This window comes from Akebia trifoliata, chromosome 3, assembly GCF_017979445.1.
Source record: "Akebia trifoliata isolate Shusen 1 chromosome 3, ASM1797944v1, whole genome shotgun sequence".
Taxonomy (NCBI): domain Eukaryota; kingdom Viridiplantae; phylum Streptophyta; class Magnoliopsida; order Ranunculales; family Lardizabalaceae; genus Akebia; species Akebia trifoliata.
The window spans coordinates 49579655-49602759 of NC_141377.1; the positions used below are offsets into that span (position 1 = coordinate 49579655).

The following is a 23105-nucleotide window of genomic DNA, read 5'->3' on the forward strand; positions in this document are numbered from 1 at the left end:
AGGATGAAAAATATGGGTGGATTTCATTTTCTTACCCATATAGGTGGAAAAGTAAAATCAAAGATTTAGTGAACTTTTTAAATGGAGTGGAAAATGAAATTCCATTTCCATGTGCAATCAAACACTTGAAAAATGTCATTTTTCATGAAAATTAAGTGTCAAAATTTGAAGTGAAAATGTCTCCATCCAATTCTGATTATCACAACACAGCATGTGGAGCGAGAAATCAATCACCATCGACCCTGAATGTGTGCCACGTGGATATACGTACAACACCCTTAGACAGCTATAGTATATCAATCACTAGAAACCTGAATTCATGCCACGTGGATATACATACAACACCATTAGACAGCAATAGTAAAAAAAAACAGATACTGCGAAGTGAATGTAAAGCCAGCAAAACACATAGCTGCCGCTTTGGCGCGCTCATCTAGAGGGTGCGAGAACTCTGCTTAACGAGCACGCCACACTCTCTATAAGATTTCCTGGTTGGAGTTATCTGTTGTTCGTTCTTTGATGTTCTTCAGATTCGAAACCCTAGGGATTAGGTAAAAAAAGCCTTCTGTTCTTGTTACTTGCTTTACTGAGCTCTGTAGATTATCGTTTTTTTTTTCTTCTTTTGTTCTGCATTTTGGTTTTGTTTCTGTTCTTAGATGTATGATTTTCGAGTTTCTTTTTAGGATTTTAGGTTATGTTTTATTTATATATGCAATTTGCCTTCTTTTTGATCCGAGAAACCAGCATTTGTTTCCGGTCCGTGTTTGTTATCTTCGTCCAGTTTTCGCTTAATTGAGATTATGTGCTGTAAAATTTATTCTGTTTTCGAAGCATTTTGATCTCTCTCTCTCTCTCTGGTAAGAATTATGCGGTAATGGTTGTTTCTGGGTATCTTTGGAAAAACTCTACCTATTTTTTGTTTTTAAGAGGCTGTGTGGATGGCTAGCCTCTCTCTCTCTCTCACACACACACACACACACACACACACACACACACACACACTCACCCACCCACCCACCCACCCCAAACACAGCGCTGGGGTTGTGGTGCAGAACACAAACCAATTTGAATAATTTATTGTTATATGTGAACGAGAATTACATAAATAGTGACATGTTCTAATGGATATGCAGTGAGTGTGTGCTTGGGAATATTCATCTGAATCTGGAGCAAATCAAATAATATCAATCCGCAATTCTTACAATGGCGGTTACACATATGAATGGAGTAGTCTCTAATGGATCTTCAAGTAAAATGTGTGAAAGGGAAACGGTAAACCAAATGATAAGGTCCTCTGCTCCTGGAGGCTTGGGTAGAGTTCGTAAGATTCTCCCACTAATGAATAAGAGGGGAATACACTCCGACTCTGCCAAGAATTGTCATCTGTTTGCCAACCATACAAAGCTCTTTACTTTGGGGATGATCCCTCGTAGAAAGCGTATTTTCCCTGTAGTCATTAATCAGGTTGGTTCAGATTATGGTGTGGGTTCTTATAATGTGGATGGAATATCTGATCCAAAGAAAGGGTTTGGTTTAAGTGATCCGACGGAAGGAACATAGTAAGTCTCACCGCCCAGTTTATCTTCATTGTTCAATCATTTTTTTCTTTTTCAATTTGCTGTTTGTTTAAACAATGTAGTCTTCCAAGGGTGCTGCACTTGCAATAACCTCTTTTATATATGGGAATGTTGTCTTTGGCAAAAATTGCTTTTCTCACACTATTTGTATGTACACCTCTTATTGAGGCACTTCCATGTTGCCTCACCGCACTCACACATACAGATATAATAAGGTGAACGTTACTTAGTTTGATGAAGGTTACTTTTTTCCAACTTGGACATTCTGGGATAAGTTCTTTCAATCTGTTCATGTTTGTTTGGAAGATACAAATTTGCAAATTACTGTCATGATTCGTAGATGATAGTTATGAGCAATTTATTATTATTATTATTATTATTTTTAAATTTATTTTGTGTGTGTGGTAACTAATTATAAAAGAAAAGATGAGGCTACAAGCGATGGGAAAAGTATCGCTAGAGGAGAAAGAAAAAGAAGATACAAACATTGGGGAAAGACAATTGATGCATGTTTTGTCATTCCCCAAAGTAAATTAGTAAGCATAACTGCTATCAAAACCTTCTACCTTGACCGCCCATAACTCTATCATTATGGTCTTCAAATAGTTTGATTATTCCGTTCTTTGCAAAGACCCAACAAAGAGCAAATGAAACAATCCTCTTGATGGTCCTCCCCCTCAATATGAAAAGTTCAATCATTGTGGGCATGGTAAATATTACAATGGGTTGAATATTCTTGTAGATGAGTTTTATTCCCTTTATTAAGACATGCAGAGCAAAAATGAAGACATTTAGGGACCATGTGGTATTCCAATAGAAGTGCAATGAGACACGTATGAACCAATGAGATGTATGGAACTTCACCAATTTTTGGGGCATCAAACTTTTGTGTCACACAATGTATCTATGCGAACAAGTGATGGAACAAAGTTTAAGCAAAAAACAAAAATATCATAGAACTTGGTTTTATGCCATTATGATCAACCATCGATAAATCTTTCTACTTAAAAAGATGACGTAGGAGTTTAGGGAAAAGAGGTATGATCTCTACATGATTTATCAACTTAGATTAAGTATGCACAAAGTAGATAAAGAGTTAAATTTCGTGGGTACTAGAAAAGAAAGGATTCCCAAATTGATATATTATAATTATTTACATCAGGATTTGACTGAGAGAGGGAGCTCTGACTATTATGAAAACAAATTGAGGAGACAGATGAGCTATTAATTACAATTATTAACATCAAGGATTGACTTTGAGTTTGTATAAGTTTGCTTTAGTGATGTGTTAACTCGGACTAAATATAAAATGGCCTTAACCAGCATTGTTTTATGGCTTTTTGGGATTTATTCTCGGTGTAGGGTACTCAGTTTTTCATGGCCTGAATCATAGGCTCTTCTATCTAAGTATGAGCCTTCATAATTGGATGAAAACTTCGTGTCCTTAGGGTCACCTCTAATAGATTGGGTGGCCCTTAAGAGACAACTGTACTTAGCAAAGGATCTAGGTTAGACTCTCTTGTCATAGGCATGAATAAAACTACCTTGATAAAGCTCTAATTGTGTATTACTTCCATTTTATTCTCAGTTATCAACATCAAAGATTGGCACTGAGTTTGCTTTAGTTATAGATTAAGTAATTGTTCATATTGAGAAAAAAAATAAAATCACTTAGTATTGTTATTTATGGCTTACATAGTGCTAATTGATGAAACTAGAGAGGGGGTCAACACGAATGAACATGTTCACAAAATTAAATGGCAGCATCTATGGTCGATGCACATCCTGAACAAATTAATAGCAAAATTTCATAGGACTAGAATAATATTGAATATACTTTGTGGAGTTGAATGTTCGACAATCAATAAACATCTTCAGACAATGAGTCGCAAAGATGAGTATGTTTGGAAGGATAAGTGGAAAGACCAAGAAATATACAATTAGAAACAGATGCATTCTTTATAAAAAAAAAATTTGTACCTCCAATAGGAGATAATTTAAGAGAAAGGTGATTGTGATGGTTTGGTCATGTATAACAAAGATTCATAACAGTCCCATTTAGAAGGAATGTGCAACCTAAAGGTTCTAAGAGAGCAAGAGCGTGACCAAAAAGGATGTGGATTGAAGTAATGAGAGAAGTTACGTCAACTATTGAGTTAATGAAAGACATGGTGTTAGATGGAATTGAATGGAAGAACATTATTCATTCAACCAACCCTAGATTTTTGTGAGAAGACTTCAATGGTCATGATAATATTCTCTCTATTAAGGTTCTTCTAAATAACTTGATTATATCACTATATTACCTAGGAAAACTAGCTTTGTGATATCTCCATCGACATGTAGTGTTACCCCGTGTATGTGACAAATGGTTTTGGCTTATGGCATAACTTTCTCCTTTCTCATTTTGAGTTTTGATGTATTTTTCTTCTTTCAGATAAACATTTGTTGATATAGTTTGACCAACTGGTTTATCATTTCTAAGTTATTTCACTATTTATTTTATGATATTGGATATTTTCATCTATAAAAAAAAAGAATATTTTCATTTACTAATGAAAAAGATGCTTTATTTCTTTTAAATTTCTTTTAGCAACACTAAGAACTTAGATGACACGAAGAAACATGTGCTGCCATGAAGAAAGTCATTCAGGTATAACAAATGTAAAAGATTTGAAAATGAGAAGAAAGAACAGTTTCAGTTGGTTTCTCCCTAGGCTTACCTCTTTTTCAAAAAGATGGATTTTTATGATTCAGGTAAATCAACCTGCACACTTCACTGTGGCATTACTGTTTGACTTCAAGTTATGTTTCTGGATGACACACTTTATGAGATCATTGCTTCATGTCTATATTTCCTTCTACACTTTATTCCAAGTTCTGGTTTATATTTTTCGTTTAAAATACAAATCTCCCTGTTAAGTTATTATGATTCTCACTAATAAAAGAATATTTTTTATTATGATTCTTGTTGATTAGAATCAATTTTCTTCTTTGGTTCTCAGTGAGTTGATGGAGAGTCCTGCCGGTCAATCGAATTCTCATAGTGTCAAAACTGAGCTTATTATTCTTTCTTTGCCAGCAATTGCTGGACAGGCAATTGAGCCCTTTTCACAACTGATGGAGACAGCTTTCATTGGTAGATTGGGTAATTCCACATCATATGCTTAGTTATTTGCATCATCGCATGCATCATCTCAAGTTCTAATATTTGCTTTCTCGATGCCAGTTGACTTGACTCTTGCTCCTTAAGTTTCCCAAAAAGGAAAAAAAAAGAAAATTTTCTTTATTTTGGTGTGCTTGTATAAATTCTAAACCATGAGTGCCCTGGGCTGTTATTTTGCCAATTGGCTCTTGGATCTCAATGCGGTTATTTGATATCTAATTGTATTTTTATGTTTAATCATATCATTATTGGTGGTCTCCATCTGTCAGTGATAGCAGGATGGGTTGACTTCTGTTTTCTTAGATATTCTCTTTTTGAATTTGTTTTATGCATGTCACCTTGTGCATAATCTGACACAAGTTATTCACTTTCTAACTTAACCTCATTGAGCATGTGAGCTGATGTACTGAGAGAAGTCAGGTCAGTTGGGTAAAATAGCATTTCTGCATATTTGGATGAGTAGTTCATGAATTTGGTGGATTACATATCTTCAGCAGTATAATATCGATTCTTTATCATGTGGAATGGGATATAGATAGAGATACTTGACAACCTCTTGGTGTTTGTAAGTTGAGAAAACTAAATTACTTGAAGTTTTACCGATCATTTAAAAAAGAAAAAAGAAAAAAGAAAAACCCCCCTTCCCTGAAGTTGTTATGGTGAGTACCCTTATATTTGGTGCAATTTTACCTGATGAGATCTATGTTAGAAAAGTAAAGAAGATACGGCTTTAGACAAAATTGACCGGAGGAACAAAATTCAATCAGCAAACCCCAAATTTTTGGTACAAGGCTTTGAGGATGATGATGGAAACAAAGAGATCTATTTCAAAAAGGATTTTAATTGAGTTACCACTTACTAAAATTAGTTTTCATTGCGTACCCAATTAGTTAGGTCACTTTTCTCTCCCGATACTTGTAAAATACTAAATGTAAATGGGAGAAAAATAAACTTACAAAAAAGAAGCTAACTTTCAAGAATTTTTGGGTTAACCTTTTGATGTTTAGAAGGAGCACTTCTAAAAAAATCAAGTGCCATTATTTCTGTTCTTAATTTAGCCTACATAAATCCATATGGCTTTTGTGTGTCATTTGACTGGTTTGGTTGCTACAGATTTAATTTTGTTCCAATATTTGGTGTAATCAATTTGTTTCCCATGTTTGGGATTAGCCGACATGTATCCTATTTTTTTAGTTGTGTCCTCATTGATTCCCTGGATCAACCTATTGAATTTGTTTGCATAGTTATTTCCATGATTCTTACATTCTTCAAGTATGGAAGTTAAAATGCCAGACAAAAATTTTAGTCACCATCCAATAATTGAAAGATTTTACATTTTTGTTTGTGTTCAAAAGGTCCTGTGGAGTTGGCTTCAGCAGGTGTTTCCATATCAATCTTCAACATTATATCCAAGCTATTCAATATTCCTCTCCTTAGTGTCGCAACTTCATTTGTGGCTGAAGACATTGCAAAAAATGCCAGCATGGAATCTGCCTCAGGTGAAGTTAAATAGATCCTTTAATAGTTTCTAAGGAACTCAACATGCCATCTTATATTGAGTTCACTACATATGTATGTAATACTTTTGGCACAACTGTGTCTATTTTTTCTATATGAATTTGGGCTGATTGGTGTGCAAATGGGGGTCTTTCAGGAGAAAGCAATAATGGTAAACCACTTGATGAAAAGATTGTAAGAAAGCAATTAGCATCTGTCTCTACTGCCTTACTTTTAGCTGTTGGAATTGGTATTTTTGAGGCTTTAGCCTTGTACTTGGGATCTGGATTGTTTTTAAATGCGATGGGCATATCATCAGTAAGTTATTGATATTATGAGTTTTGATTCACTTTTATGAAGGAGATTTAACATCTCTCTCTCTCTCTCTCTCTCTCTCTCTCACTCATGTAAGGTGGCTCCAATAGAAGTGATTTATTATCTTCTACTGCAAATGTGTTTTGTTAGAGTGTTCATTTATTATCTTCAATTTTTCCTGTCCATTATTTTCGGTTACAGGGGAGGCTGTTCTAAACTTCATTTTCTGAACAGGCTTCATCCATGCGGGTTCCAGCTCAACGATTTCTTTCGCTACGAGCCCTTGGTGCTCCTGCAGTTGTTGCCTCACAGGCTCTTCAAGGTGTCTTTCGTGGTTTTAAGGATACAAAGACCCCTGTGTTATGTTTAGGCAAGTGTCAAGTTACCTTATGAAGTTATTAAGGAATAAGGTCTTTTATTTTCTTAGATGTTATTTTGCGTCTTTCTTATGTTGACAAATGGACAATCCACATATTTCCCTTATAATGAACCTAATGAAAACTTGGACGATGGTTGGTTTAGAAGCCAACAAGAAGACCAATCATGCTTTATGAATGTGAGGCTTTTAACAAAACAACACATTTATATAATGAGCGTAGCAGAGATGAGGATGTTGAGATCGATGAGTGGATTTGGAAAGATGAATCAATAGGGTATAAAATAAGCCAAAATAGTTTGAGATGGTTTGGCATATGCAAAGAAGACCAATAACGTCATGAACGAGGAGTGGTTTGGTGCAAGTTGAGGGCACTAAAGGGTAAGAGGAAGGCCGAACATAAAACAGATGGAGTTGGGAAGTAAAGATATGAATGAACATGCCTTTGACTGAATATATGGTTCATGATTGAGGTAAATGGCGAAATTGGATCCATGTTGCCGAGCCCAATAATTGGGATAAGGTGTATAATGATGAAGATGATGGTTTTTTCTTTTTTTGTTTCTATCTGTTCTACTTATTTCTGTGCTTTCTTGCATGGCTACTACCCCAATAATTCGTGAAGTTCATGAAATTCACATTCTTTTACAAAAATTGATGATTTTTTATTTTTTAAACTTTGTAATTAATTCTCGATTAAATTGCTGATTAAGATAGCCATGATTTAATGATGACTTTTTCAAAAAATTGTCGATTTGTGTCAGTATGTTCCCTTTCTCTTTCTTAGAAACACCCTTTTCTCTTCTTTACGGGATGAAAATCGCCACATAACTGGGGTATCCTTGAGCATAACCCACTCAAACACTTTCTCTATGTTAGATTTTACTTGTTATTATCCAATACTCATCCCAAAAATTTAGGGTCGGTTGAATGAATTGTGTTCCCCTATTCAATTCTATCTGAATTCTGAAGCCATGAGTGTTGTTAATCCAACTGTGTTCATAAGTGCTCTCACTTGGGTGGAGGGTGCGCGCGCGGGAGGGGGTTGGCTCTCAATCTTTTAGAGCTTTCAACTTTCACATTCCTTCTAACTAGGACTGTAATCGGTGTTCGTGGCATATGAGCATGTCATCTCAATTGTTTTTCCTTTAGTTCATCCACTATTGGGGCTACTACATTTCACAAATTCTATCATTTATAATTTTTTTCTTTCTTATTTTTTCCACTCACCCATCTTCACAACCTTCTCTCTCTCTTACACTCAGTTTGGTATAAATGCTACTATTTAGTATGCTTTTGCTGCTGGCTGCTGCAAAAACATAAAGACCTTACAGTCTTGGAGTACTACAAACCTTAAACTCCCTAAAAATGACTTCAAAAAATCCAAACTTCCTTGGATAAGAAACCTCTTTAACTGTTGTTGGGTGCTGGTCCTTTGACCTCTGCTCTTGCCAATTATAGTGGTCCTTACTCAATATTCCAGTTAATATTTACCACCAATGAGACAATGACGGAAGTTTTGTTTTGGTTCTAGTGGTTTTGGACTTTTAGGCTTTAAAAAGGAAAGCTTTTGTGAAGATCAAACAAATTTGTACCCTCTGTAAGATATCAAATGACATAATTCCCATTCCCTACCAATGTGGGGGTGTTTTTTGGATTAAAAGATCAGGAAAGGAGTTCGGGATTCACAATGAATCAGGTACACAATATTTAAGTCCTTATGAAGCCTGTTTTAATAACGTCTGTAGTTTACTATTACAAACTTTGGTTTTTTTTTGTTTGTTTTTGTTTTTTTCTCTTCCCCTTTTGGATTGATCGTGAAACATGTATAAAAGAAACATCTCATGAGGCTACCATGGACTTGCTACAATGCACTATTTTGGGTTGCTGAATCAAAGAGCCATTTGATGTGGGTTTAAACTTGTTTTTTTGTTGTTGTTGTTGAAAGAATTACTGAACTGGCTTAGTTGATAATGTTTATGATAGAATCCATTGTTACTTTTTTGTTGAAGCTTCCTTTTGCCAACATTTTGAAATTATATTCTTTCACCCTGTTTCAATCAGGTGTGGTCCATTTGCATAACAATCAATCTAGCTCCAATTGAAAATTTCTGTCCATCTACCCTGCATTCCTTCCACTAAACTGGTATTTTTGATATTTTGCAGGAGTTGGCAATCTTTCATCTATATTTTTGCTTCCCATATTTATGTACTCATTTCGCATGGGTGTAATTGGTGCAGCCATTGCCACTGTTATATCTCAGTACGTACTTTCAAATTCCATTCTTTATCTATTTCCATACTTAGGTCTACTATGTAATCTTGCTACTAACATCTATTTGTGTGCAAGTAGACTATAATTGGTTAGAGGGTCTTTCAAATGTGTAGGTTCTGGATATATGTGTAGGTTCTGGATATTTGGTCAACAAAAAACTATGCTGCAGTTGTGTATATTGAACTAGTTTGCTTGTGTATTAATGCATTTGAATACATTTTGGAGTGTCATCTCATCCTCATCCTCATCAAAGCCTTGTATAAAAAATTTGGGGTATGTTGAAGGAATCCTATTCCTCCATTCAATCCAGTCTAAATCATAGTTATGTTAGTTGAATTTTGTTAATTTGAATATCATATGGAATGTAAATTTAGTATTGACACTCAGGAGGAGGCATGCTCAGTAAAAATTGATGGTGCTAATTCCATACATACTACATATATGATTCTCATCCGAGAACTAACAAAACAAGGATAGGATGGTGACCTCTAGGCTAATGTGACAGAGAAGATTCAATAGAAAATGCTACTGATTCATTCCTTGAAGATAGCCACCACTGCTTTAAACAGATATCTACATAGACATAGATGCAAGTCTAATCTAGATTAATGACTTTGCTATCTCAATCCTATAATTCAATCTTGTGGTGGAGCATTTCTTCCTTCGATCTCCTGGGGAAGCCTAGCCAGACTCTCATCAAGTACTAAAAGAAAAAAAAAAAAAGGATCTGGTTTAATTAGGGAAAGTGCTTCTGTAACTAATATAAGTCTTCCCTCCCCAATAGAATGATTCTTCTCTTTATATAGATGACTCCTTTTAGAGTGAATTGTTTAGTGGTTTTCTCCTTCTAAAAATACCTTGAAGTGACCATTTTGTTCTCTCAGATCTACTTGTACATGATGATGAAGAGATTGAGGAAGATGTTGCTCATAAAATCAGTGTTGGATGATTAGGTGCTATGTGGTAGATGCTTGTCAATTAAATTAAAAGGAAAATTTGATAAGACGTTAGTAAGAACAGCTATGCTTTATGGAGATGAATGAATGTTGGTTGGTCAATAATTATCAAGTTAATAAACTGAATGTAGTAGAGATGAGGACGTTGAGATGAATGGGTGGAAAGACTAGGAAAGACATGTTAACCGACCAATTACCAAAAGACTGATCTGTTGGAGAGGGGGAGAACTATGAATATGAGAGGGCCACAGGGCTTAACTGGGATATGACACTCCTGAGAGTGGGGGAAATTCTACACTCAACACTCCCCCTTACCCAGAAGGGTGGAAAGAATCGAACCCGTGACCTATATGAACCTAGTGCTTTGATACCATGTTAACCAACCAACTACTTCAAAAGACTGATCTGTTGGAGAGAGGGAGAACCATGAATATAAGAGGGTCACAGGGCTTAACTAGGGTATGGCATGCCCGAGAGTGGAGTAAAATATACACTCAACAAGACATAATTAGAAATGAATGCTTATGATTCGATTTCGATGCTTGGGGTAAGACATTTTCAGTTAAATTGTTCTACAGATCCCTGTTTTTTGTCCCTCTAGCTCATTATCTTTTCCTGTTATCCCAATTTGGGGGCCAAGAGTTCCTCCTAAAGTTTCCTTCTTCTTATGGCTAGGGATTTCGAAGAAAATTCTGATGTAGAACATCTTGCATTGGAATTCCTTGAAAAGGGATAGATAGAAGAAGAACATTCATTCATCCAAAACTGAGTCAATTCAGCATAATAGTCAAAACTTGAAATCACCATTTTCAATATTCATTGAAAATACCAGAACTTTCTTTAATATTCATAGAAAACACCATTTTCTTTCGATAAAAAAATGATAACGAAAAACAATTTGAAAAACCATTTGTTTGGTCTATGACTTTTAACCCTTTTTAATCGATTCTACTTGCATTCTCTATTTCAAATGTTTCAGGTATATGGTCACCTTCTTGATGATCTGGTCTCTAAATCAAAGGGTAATATTAATGCCTCCGAAAATGGAAAATTTGCACTTTGACAGCTATGTAAAATCTGGTGAGTATTGATTGTTGGAAATGACTTGTATGAAACATCTCTCAGCAACATAATGTTATAATCACCTTGGTGGCTAGCCCCCTTCTCTAAATTCTAATGGTCAATTGAGCAACACATCTATTTGTTTAGTATTCTAGTTTAATCTCCTATTTAGATCTGAGCCTGGGTGCAACCTACTTTGGTTTTCATATATTGCCTTTGTTCCTACTGTAGGTTTGTTTTACCTTTGCAAAACTTAACCAGTAACAGATGCATTATAGTATTTGATGGTTCAATGATGAATTATCTAATAGTGGTTTTGGATGGCTGGAGTTCAAGATTTCAACCATCTGATAGAGCTTGTCATTTCATGATTATAGACAATTTTTCTGATCACTCTGTAGTTTATACTATCATTACTTGTTATATAGTGGCCAAAAGTGTACCTGGATTTTTTTTTTTTTCTTTTTTTTGATATGTTAAATTTATTGATGCCAGGACAAGGAGTCCTCAAAAAGATACAAAAAACAACTACTCCCTAATTACAGTTTCCCACCTAAACAACAGATCTTCAAAAAAAAAAAGAAGAAGCCCCTAAGCTCCTTAAAACTGTTTACACCAAAGGAATAACAAACCAAAGATGTCGAAAATAAGCTCTTGTAAGTTTCTCTCCTTGTCGTCTAACGTGTGCAAATTCCTTTCTTTCCACAATCCTCCCAAATTGCAAAGGGCGTTAACCTCCACAAAATCGTCAAATCTGCCAGAAAAGGAGGTGGCATTCCAACCATAAAGAAGAGGTGCGAGAAGATTGGACTGAAACCGTGAGATCTTAAATAAGGAAAGAAATGGGACCAAACACGAGAAACCACCTCAGCATGAATTAAAAGGTTCTCCACAGACTCACCACTCACTTTACATGTACAACAATAATCAACCAAGATGAGACCCTCCGTTTGAGGAGATCAACCGTTGGAAGTTTATTCAAGGCTGCCAACCAGAAAAATGACACTTTTGAAGTTAACCTTAAACCTCCAAATAAATGAAGAAGGGAAACACGATTCTTGCATACCTTCAATTAAAGAATAGAAAGATTTGACAGAGAAATGTTAGTCTCTCTGCTATGGATTGGACGATTAATTTATGTTTACAAAACATGTTAAAACAGAGGAAGCATTAGAAATAGGACTATTTTGAATGAAGGGGAGAATTAACCATATTTTGATTGGAGAAATTGACTAATATCGTGACACATCCAATCATACCTTAGTGATTATTTTTGGTAGCAGGCTGGGATTGCGGCATGACTTTATATTCTTTATATATACAACTTCTACACACACTATAATACATATAGAATTGAATTGAACTGAAAGTTTTCTCATTGTATCTTTCATTCACTGTAAATTCAGGAATATTGCATTATATACTTATAAGGCATCGTCTTGGATTGGTTTGCCATTTGAAACTAGGATTTCATCTTTGAGACTGGGTTGATCTTAATTGTTTGCTCTCTCTACACATTTTGTGGAGATGTCTATTCAAGTGGTTTGTTGCTGTTTTGAACTTTTAACTTATATTTTAGATTTTTTACTTATCAAAAAAAAAAAAAAACTTTTAACTATTTTTTTTTCAGTTGTCTTTTATTGCTGGATGTCTTTAAACTCCTGTAGTTTCTTGCTACTTTCTTAGTAGTAACTAGAATTTTGAGGTAATTTCATACAACACGATAATTTTATATATTTCTTTTTATAAACAATAGTGAGTGATGTCTATTAGTGTATGTTGTTACTTTTCTTGTCGTACGATCTTAAGGTTGTCACTATTATTTTTTTATGATTTCATGCAAAGATATTATTATCAGAAAATTTAGAAATTTGAACATGCGAAATATGTTGTATATACATACTCTGTTAGTCTTCTCTAGTTGCTGGAGCGAGTTTTTTTTTTTTTTCCTGTATTTTGAAGGGTGCCAGATAAGGTAGCATGGAACCGGAAATGAGATTTCCCTTACTTGAGGGATGGCTCAAATTGTTGGTTGCAAATGGACGCCATCCAATTGCACAAATACCCATGATGCAGTCGGTGCAAATTGAAAATGGCTTCAACCGTGTTTTGTTGTACATCCGAATGGGGCTTAAATGACACTGTAGCATCTGAATATGCTTTTCCTGGTCAAAGTGTTCTTTACTCTGGAACCAGAAATGTTTAGAAGCTAATGGAATACCTTGTTTGACGAGAGTATTTTCTGTGCCTAGCATCAAGTTTATGAAACAATGACCTTTGTAAACTTTACAAGTTCATGGAAACATTTGAAATTGGCTCTTGAAACCTGTACTACCAATATTAATGTTTTAAAACCAGTTGCATGCAATATTAAATATTGTGAGGTGTTTTGCCTAGGTTATTCTAGTGGGATTAGTGGATAACAATAGGATTCCAATGCTTTGAAAGTTACTAGAGCTATTTCGAAGCATAGACTTGGGGAGATTTTGGGAAGGTGCTTGGTGATTTCCTTGAGGGATTCTTTCCCCATCATCTATGCTTTGTCTGATTTCTAAGGTGTCCAAGTAAGGATCTGTAGCGACTTTGTGGAATTGGGTATAAGAAGAAACATCAGTTACTGAGAGATGCCAGAGCTTGCTAGTATTCTTTTCCATTTCGGAGAGGAACAGGATGAACCCTATGAAGTTGATGGATAGTGTGGAAGTGGGATGGTGGGGGTTATTTCTCAGTGAGATCTTTCTTCTTGTTTTTTGGTCGTTCCTGTACCGAGATAACTACTACAGTGTGGGGTCTTGTTATTCCATCGAAGTTGGCCTTCTTTGTGTGGACCACGTAGCATGGTACCACTATCATGATCATAGTGACAAAGTTGGGGTTCGGGAATAATTCGGCAATATAAAGTTTCGGTAAAAATCGATAAAAGATTGATAAAGTCTGGAAAACATCAGATAAATTAAAAAAATATGTATTTCATATACTAAATGATGAAGTGATATTAAAGAAACACTAAAAATAAAAATAATCTGTGATTTTTTTCAAAAAATCATTGATTAAATCATGATTTTTTCAAAAACCTTATGGCTTTTTAAAAAATCATGATTTAATAGAGACTTTTTCAAAAAATAGCAGACTTTTGTCACTGTGATCACGATTTAATAATTAGGTGGACAATCATGCCTAAACGTGCTCGGCTATTGTAGAGGTTAAGTCTTCTTTTTGTGGTTCCTATATTTAAGTGGGAAGGGATTATTTTGGAGCTTATGCATACCTAGTCTCATTGTTAAGATAACTCATCTGTTTTGTGGTTGTAAAGGACTTTCTCTCCAAACTATCAGTTACTGTTTTGTATCTAGCGGTTTTGTGCCCCATATCTTATTTAGTACAACTATACTTTTAAAACTAGTTAATATCATCATCATAATCCTCCTCGTTCCAACTATAGAGTTGGCAACTCTGATCCTTCGCCACCTTTCAACAATATATCAAGATACACAGAAGGATTTGCTAAAGGATTTACATCTGCTACTTACCTGATGTAACCCCCCTCCAGCCATAAATGGGCTTCAATGCAATACTAAATGATTGAAATGAGAGCAGTGCTAACAATGTGCCTCATTTCTCTTTTAGTTTGTCAATTTCCTTGGGACTTTATAATGTGATGTTTTTGCCTAGCCTGTGCACATATTTGCTTGACTTTAAAATATTTCTCCTTCTTGTTTAGGTGGTTTTCTTATTGGGAGAACTCTAGCTATCCTTATGACCATGACCCTGGGGACATCAATGGCTGCTCGTCAAGGACCAATGGCTATGGCAGCTCATCAGATATGCTTGCAAGTGTGGTTAGCTGTATCTCTCCTGACAGATGCATTAGCAGCATCTGGCCAGGTATTTGATCATAGACTTTTCAATCTCCTTTTCATTTAGTTCTCTGAACTCATTTTATTTTTATCCATTTCTGTTTCCCACCTCATTTCAGTTCATTACATTGTACTTCTAATGTCAAATTATGCAATGTCAACTAAGAATCATTTTCTAATCTAAAAGAATATGGGAAACATGTATGGAAGGCTATCATATTTTCTTTGTAAAATTAACAGATCATTCTTGTTCGTTTTGGGGTCGTGTTTCTTTATTTCATTTTAGCATACTGACCTGAATATATTACATATCTGGAATATTTGCTTATTAATTCTATGTTGTAAGTAAATGCTGTTCCTCTTTCTAAATATTGGTGGGTGGGAGTTGGTGAAGCTCTATTTTCAAGTTGTAATAAATGATAGTGCCAAGATAGAACCTTGGACAAACATTACTATATGTCTATGGAATCTGAGCTCTTCTAGGAACTGCAAGGGTATAGGTTATATGCTTCATTTTCTACAAAGCTGCAAGCGTTCTTGTTGTAAATATACTCTCATTTACATTACACGTTTATGTTATAACCGCCATGAATTTATTTTACCCTTTTCCCTTGTGGTTAATTTTTTTTTTTTCAATTCATTCTTAGGCACTAATTGCGAGTTCTTTCTCAAGGGGTGACTACAGCACAGTGAAAGAAATTACTTTTTTTCTGTTAAAGGTGAACTTCCTTTTATGCCTCTCATTACATTTTGTGTTTATGTTACACTTCTAGCTATTAATGTTTCTGTCTTCATTTTTCGATTATGTTATTTTTCTGGGTTCTATTTGTTGGATCTGCATTCATTTGAGTTTGTTTCATAACTTGATATGCCTATATGTGTATTTCCAGATAGGACTACTTACTGGAGTTTCATTAGCTGTATTATTGGGTGCATCTTTTGGTACTCTTGCTACATTATTCACCCAGGACACCGTTGTCCTAGGAATTGTTAGATCTCTTGTATTGGTAAGTATATGTACCTCCTCACTTTTAAAAAAAGAAAAGAGTACATAGAGCAACTTTGAATTTGGACTAATCTATTTATTTACTTGATGTTTACCATCTAAATTTGTAACAGTTTGTCAGTGCCAGCCAACCTATCAATGCTTTAGCTTTTATTGCTGATGGTCTCTATTATGGTGTTTCTGACTTTGAATATGCGGCTCGCTCTATGGTAAGCTGTGCCTTCAAGATGAATTGTATCCAAACATATTTTAGATGCCCTTGATCAGAATGTACTGATCACCTAGACAGATTTCTTTAACATGGATTAATTGATTTTTGTAGATGGTGGTTGCGATTATATCTTCTGCTTTTTTTCTATACGCCCCTTCTATTTTTGGTCTTTCGGGCGTTTGGTTAGGCTTGACTCTTTGCATGGGCTTGCGTGTAGTGGCAGGATATATCAGGTAAATTGTTGTCAGCTATTGCTATCTTTTCCTTCTGTTTTTTCAATTGGCAGTTTCAGTTGATCAAATTTATTGGAATTTTCTATCTCATCTTTTTTTTAATATTTTTGAGATGCTTGTTTGTTTCTAATGAATTTTCTACATCTGGAAAGGGCCCTTCTCTCTAGTAGTTAAATTACTGAAAGAAAGCAGATTCAATCTAAGAAATGCATATTTAGGGAATAGTCCCAATCAGATATAAAATAAGAGAAAGTCAATTTAGATGGTTTGAGCATGTACAATGAAGATCTCCATAGCAGCTACAATGAGAGGGTGCTTGCTGGTGCTAGTCAAAGACCCTAAAAGGCCTGGAGGAAGGCCAAAATTGATGTGGATGGTGGTAATGAGAAAAAGATATAAGATTGGGATGTAGGACATATGATGATGAAGAAATTAAGACATAGGAGATACAATATGGTTATCGTGAGCTTATAATGGTTTTGCCTTATAGGCCATCTCTAATGCGTTATATGTCTAAATAATGATTGTTCCACTAGAAAGTTAGTATATTAAAAAATGGTTTTATTTTCAAATAGTATTAATACATTATCTGCATTTAATTATAAATTAAAAAGTGAGCTGCTATTGGCACCCCAACTTCTACTTATTCTCAAGTCTCAACCATTCACTTATTTTCTTTTTTGTGCTAGATTTCTATTTTTGGGCTTAGGAATTTATATGAGCCTAATCATAATCGTAGATATCTACTAAAATTGTTTGAAACAGTATTATAATGTTCTATAATGTTGGGATTATAATTTGAGCCAAACTTTTGTAATGTTTGAAGAGTGTGTTTAATCTTTATTTGGGGTGTGATAAATAGTTTAAGCAATTGGGGTGTAATAAGTAAAATTTGGGTTGCCAATAGCGACTCATTAAAAATTAACAACCAATGGGGAAATAGTCACTGTTACATAATGGGCATTATAAGTAGTATATGGTTCGATGGTGTTCCAACTCAAGCTTCATTGTATTCATCATTTTAAACCCTGCACAAAAGCGTATTCAATTTTCTTAAATCAATTAATCCCAGCTTCAATGTATTCATTAGGCACAGATATTTATTGCTCTGCCCAATTCCTAGCTTTTTTGCTTGTTAACGCTGTCGAGATAGTTGCAGGCCTCTATGGCCCTGAAAAACCCTTTTAAGTTTGAAGATTGGGGACTAGCTGAGTGATAAACCCATTATCACATTTCAGCAATGTGTTTGATTATGGCTCATGGGCTGCAAGGAAATAGTTCCCACCTAGGGGTTCTTCTATGCCTAAAATCTGCCCTGTCAGACGAGTAAATATATATATATGGGTGGGGTTCCGTAGACACATAAAGCTACTCATAAAGCTACAACGTTTTTGTCTTATATGGTTAAAAAGGTTTGGAATGGGCTGATTTTTTGTGAGGATGATCTCTGTGGTGAGGGGATCATCCTTGCAAAAAAAAAATCATTCCATTCCAAAACTTCTAACCCCATCAAAAGTGATTTACAAAAATTGGACGGTCTAAAATTTTTCAACTTGTAAACATGGGACTAGAAGTTTCATAATGGGCTGATTTTTGGCAAGGATGATCTCCTCACCATAGAGATCATCCTCACAAAAAATCAGCCCATTCCAAACATTTTTGCCCATATAAGACAAAACACGTTGTAGCTTTATGAGTAGTTTTATGTGTATACGGATCCTAATCCTATATATATATTCTGTCCATTCAGATGACTATATCCATCCATTTTATTGATTTCTCTTGTGGGCCTTTTGTCTCTTGAATGAGTTTGGTAGATTAGAGGATAAATATCATCCATCAAGTTGATTCTTGGCATAGGAGACATCACTCACACCCTGCGTTTAAAATGCCGTAACAGACTTACTGGATGGTACCTTTATTTCCATTAACTTATGTAGTGATTAGGTTTGTAAAATTTGATTGAAAAATATATATCATCCAATGTTAATACTCAAAAAAAATGTTGGTGATTGGGAGTCTAGGAAACCTTTTAAAGATTGCTTCATATCATCTCCCAGTCATTCTTCTGTTAGATATTTCTGGTCATTTTGATATCTTTTTTGGTTTTATTTTCAGTATTTTTATAACTAATCATTACTTTGTGAAATTGAAACCTTCAAATGGTTGGTTCGGTGTAAAACTAGTGACATGGGTTTGTTCCCTCTGGTTGTGTGTTCGAAACTGGGTGGCCCCCTGATTCCCTGTTGCAAGTTGGGAAACTTCCATGAGGTCGAACCGAAAAGGGATGCGGGATACCATACATTATACAAAAGAGAGCCTCTTTAAGCTTAAAAATCAGTTCAACTTTGATATTTATGGGACTAAATAAATCCTTTTTAAGCATGTGCTTTGTTGGTAAAGACCTTGGCATTAGGAGCTGCTCCATTTGGACGCTATGTAGATAAGGAGGCTAGCATTTTCTTATCTTCTCAAACATTTACTGATTCACCAATTTGTAGTTCTCAAACCTATCTGAAGATATTATGTTTTTTCTATTGTACTTGTTCATATTCTCCACTGCTGGTTGCATATATTTGAAGACCATTCATTCATAAATATCAAAATTTTATTGTTAAGACCCTTCGTTTCAGGTTTAGAATATTTTTTTTTGCTTTCCATCTTTATATTGTTCACAAGTGCTTTTCTAATCATATCGAAATTTGTGAAGTCTTGTCCTGTATGTCCTCAGTTATTTCTTTTGTCTTTTCAGATTGATGTCCAAAACTGGGCCATGGTGGTTCCTGCATTCGGTGGACTTACAGAAAATGGAGGTTGGTGAATGAAAAACTTTAGTCCGATTATCAGTCATTATTAGCTAATTTGCTAATAGGGTGTTCAGAATCATATCAGTTACTTCACTTGTTAGCTAATGTTGATCATGCTACTTAATTTATTGAGAGATTTTCACGGCAGACCCAACTGTTGCATTTTTCTTCCAAAAACTGCCTTGGAGTTCTGACAGCTCCTAGGGAACCTTACTTTATTAAGTTTGTTATCTGCCAAACCTCATTTTATGAACTTTGTTACCCAGCAAACCCTAGAGTGGGATCCACTTCATAAAATTCAAATTTATGGGGTTAATTTGCTATTTAACATACCTTGGAGTGGATCCTAACTGCATGAATTTATGGCATCCAAAAACTTGATCTGATGCCACAGGATTATGAAGGATGAAATTATAAGAAATTCAAAAAAACAAAAAAAAAATATCACCATTGAATTTTAGTTTTAAACTTGGGAGTTTGGTAGCCATCCATTTCCAACAGCTACGATCAAGATCAAAAAGGTTTTTTATTTTGATTTTTTTCTTTTGAATCTGAGTTTTTTCATGAAATATACAAATCTGTGTCATTGGATTGCTAATTTTATAATCCATGTGCGCCCAATGATCCTTAGTAATATTTGAAATCTTTCTAACTTAGTCATGGTAGCGTGATTCATAAAGTAAGGTTTGATCACGTAACAAACTTGGTTAAGTACGGGAGTTTTTGTAATAAATTTGCAACAGATAGGTCTGCCCGGTAAATCTCTGTAATTTGTTTGACTAAAATGCTTGAATGGTATCCAACAATTATCCACTCTTGAACGGTTGGAAAACATAATTTGAATAATGTGACATGCAGTTTTTTAATCTTGATTTCTATCCAACTTTCTGGAATTACTTCTTACCAACTTGCAAGGAAATATAATCATAGGTGGGGGATGCTCCCAAATCTTTTTGTTTGGACTGAAGATGAAGAAATAATTTCTTCAACCCTTGGTCATACTCCATCATACTCTATATGATTTACTGATCTGACCATGGTAAGGGGTGGTACTATATCGCAGGCTTGATGCCCACTAGATCACTAGAAGGAATTCTACATCATAAGATTCCGATTAAATGGCGATTTCTTTTAATCACGGCTTTTCAGATACTGATCATACATACCAAAACCAATGTGAAGGACTTCTTTTAAACTATAGAGTTACATAGGTTTTTAGAGTCTTTTTAATTTTTGGCATAAACTACTATTGGAAGTTGCTAAATTTGCGCTCAATTATTTGTTTATTTTTAACTTCTGTTTCTCTCATGCAGAGTAGACCTCCTAATTTTTACCAACATTGTTAGTACGCTATTAATTTGGTACTGTATTTTGATTTCCAGGTTGCCAGTTGAAATGGACTCAAACCGCACATCTCCACGCATACATAAAGCTCTAGCTGGTATTTATCCACCCCAGTTATTTATTTTACTTCTAATTTTTTGGACTACTTAGCCAGTTCAAAATTTTAATTGATTTTGATGTAGTTGAAATAAGATTAAAGTTTACCAGTGAGTCTGGATAGTTTAGCTAATTTATTTGATGATATAGTATTCATAATGCCCTGAATTGCGGATACACTGTTTTTTCCTTATGCAAACTTGTCAGATATTGCACATAATGTTTATTGGGGAAATTAATGTTGTGTTTGGATTGAGAGGAGAGGAGAAGAGAACATAAATGTGTTTCTCTCCATTTCTCCTGTTTGGATTGTTAAGTGAGGAGAGAAGAGAAAAGAATTGGAGAGAAAAAAAGTCGAGTTTTCTTTCTCTCCAAAAGTGAAGAGATGAGGAGAAAAACCGTTTTAAATTATTTCACAATGTCAACTTTGCCCCTAGATCTCTTTTAAGATATTTTAAAATTCAAAAGTTGTCACAAGTTTTCTCCTATCAAATCCAAACATGGTGGAGAGAAATTGAGTTTCACTTCTCTTCTCTTCTCTTCCCTTCTCTTATCTTAATGAGCTTCTCTTCTCTCCACTTCTCTCAATTCAAACAGCCTAAAAGAAACAGATCAATCCAATGGTTAGGATCATCTGTTTTGTACAATATTTGGCCAATGAGTTAGAAGGCCCTTGCTTAGTTTCTTAAGGTTCAAATATTCCTCACAAATCCGTGAATTATTGAAAGAGTCGTGCTGGAGTGACTCCGTAGGACACTGCATTAGACACTGCTGATATGGAGGTACACAGAACCATATATTTTTCATTTGTATATCGAGGAAACATCTGCCTCTACCATTACCATTATTGTGGGATCCTGATAATTACTTAGGTTTATGGTTATTGTATGTTACAACGCCTCAGTATTAGTATGCCTTGATCAAACATTAAGTGTACAAAACCAATTTTTTTATGTCACCATGTAAGCGTAAATTTTGTTCTCCTAGTAAACATATAGATACTATTGAATATTAATATGGATTTTCTCCATGTTTTAAACTTTAGTGAAGCCTAGCCAGAATTCTTTCCCTGGTCAGCACCCCTTGGAGTATTAGCCATGTAATCCCCTTGGCAATGGTCCATTCATGGTGTGCGGGCGTGGACTCGCAAAAATCAGGACCAAAAGTCGTTCTTTAGTGTTGCTAGTGATCACTGGATGCTCTTCACTCTTGAACCTCCAATTGCTGATAATTTTCAAGATTTAACATTTTAAATATTGATCATTATAAAAGTGATGATTAACACTGAATTTCTATTCCAGCTGTTGACATTTATTTTTCATTTCTTTATGTATGATATGATGATGACACAAGATATTATATGTGATTCAATTTTCAAGAAAAAAAAATTGAATTTTAATTAAATTGTTGCCAACCAGTAGGGGAATTTCTCTATATGTTGTGTTTATCCTCTTAGCAATTAAAATATTAAATTATATTACAGGGCAAAGATGGATATTATATTTCGGGATGAGGATCTGTCCTTTTTGTATGGATGGATGAGATGTTTCATGTTTCGTACTGGATATGAAAAAACAAGAAGCAAAGATAAGCTTTTTTTTTTTTTTTTAAATATTTATTTCTCCGTACTCCTCTGGCCAGCTTTGGTCGGGAACTGGAAACATTACTTTTATAGCTGTTAGATTTGGAGTTTTTATTTTTGTGATGGACTTGAGATGTAATGTTTTCCACTCCCTCTGATCCCTCCCCGCAAACATTAGGTTGAGGATTTGGTTGGTGCTGGGTGGATGGATAGAAGTTCATGTTCACAGTCGTAGCTTCTCGGTGTATCAAGTTTGAGTAGAATCGACTGACGTCTACTCAACTGGTTAATCAAGTGCAGTATCTTTGGAACCATAGCACCCCAATTGGTTAATCAGAGAAATGGGAAAAACATCAAATATAAATAGAGGACCCATCAATAGAATCATTGATTAAGTTCCTCTTGCAGGCTGTTCCTCATTGGAAAAGCTGGGCATGCATATGGTAGGATCAATGCCAAATCGAATGTACCACTGACAACCTCCTCAACTTCTTAATCTTTGTTAAGGACCACAGTAAAGCCTTGGTCCTAGGGAGATATCTATGGTTAGGCTTCTTATAGACCTTGTGGTAGGGCCGCTTTTCTAAATGATTCCGAGTCTTATATTAACAATCCAGTTAGTAAAAAACTCTTTTTCACAAATTTTTGAAATCAACCATTCAAATTGTCAAGATTGACAATTGGAATAGTTGATATTGACTATTCATGTTCAAACATCGATATCAAAATTGTAAAAATGATTGAT

General features: G+C 35.0%; 1 protein-coding gene across 3 annotated transcripts; it reads left to right on the top strand.

The window, feature by feature from the left end:
- The first annotated feature begins 374 nt into the window (after positions 1–374).
- On the top strand, positions 375–22511 carry LOC147407655 (MATE efflux family protein). Of its 3 annotated transcripts, none has more exons than XM_086436312.1 (16): positions 375–551; positions 1134–1559; positions 4583–4725; positions 6099–6242; positions 6398–6558; positions 6790–6925; positions 9098–9194; positions 11142–11242; positions 14946–15109; positions 15729–15800; positions 15972–16088; positions 16201–16296; positions 16410–16531; positions 19284–19344; positions 20721–20779; positions 22262–22511. In XM_086436312.1, exons 2-15 carry the CDS (start codon positions 1204–1206, stop codon positions 20730–20732), a joined length of 1782 nt encoding a protein of 593 aa, XP_086292438.1. In that variant the 5' UTR covers positions 375–551; positions 1134–1203; the 3' UTR covers positions 20733–20779; positions 22262–22511. The 3 variants fall into 3 exon arrangements, with proteins under 3 accessions (XP_086292438.1, XP_086292436.1, XP_086292437.1); XM_086436310.1 differs by lacking the exon at positions 22262–22511 and adding an exon at positions 21824–22212 and having other exon boundaries at positions 376–551; XM_086436311.1 differs by lacking the exon at positions 22262–22511 and adding an exon at positions 21829–22212 and having other exon boundaries at positions 376–551.
- Positions 22512–23105: the final 594 nt, after the last annotated feature.

Bases quoted from the DNA above. Each gene is read 5' to 3' on its own strand.
- LOC147407655 (XM_086436312.1), top strand. From the start codon at position 1,204: ATGGCGGTTACACATATGAATGGAGTAGTCTCTAATGGATCTTCAAGT. The intron at 6,926-9,097 runs GCAAGTGTCAAG...GATATTTTGCAG, and splicing joins GACCCCTGTGTTATGTTTAG to GAGTTGGCAATCTTTCATCT. The intron at 11,243-14,945 runs GTGAGTATTGAT...CTTCTTGTTTAG, and splicing joins TGACAGCTATGTAAAATCTG to GTGGTTTTCTTATTGGGAGA.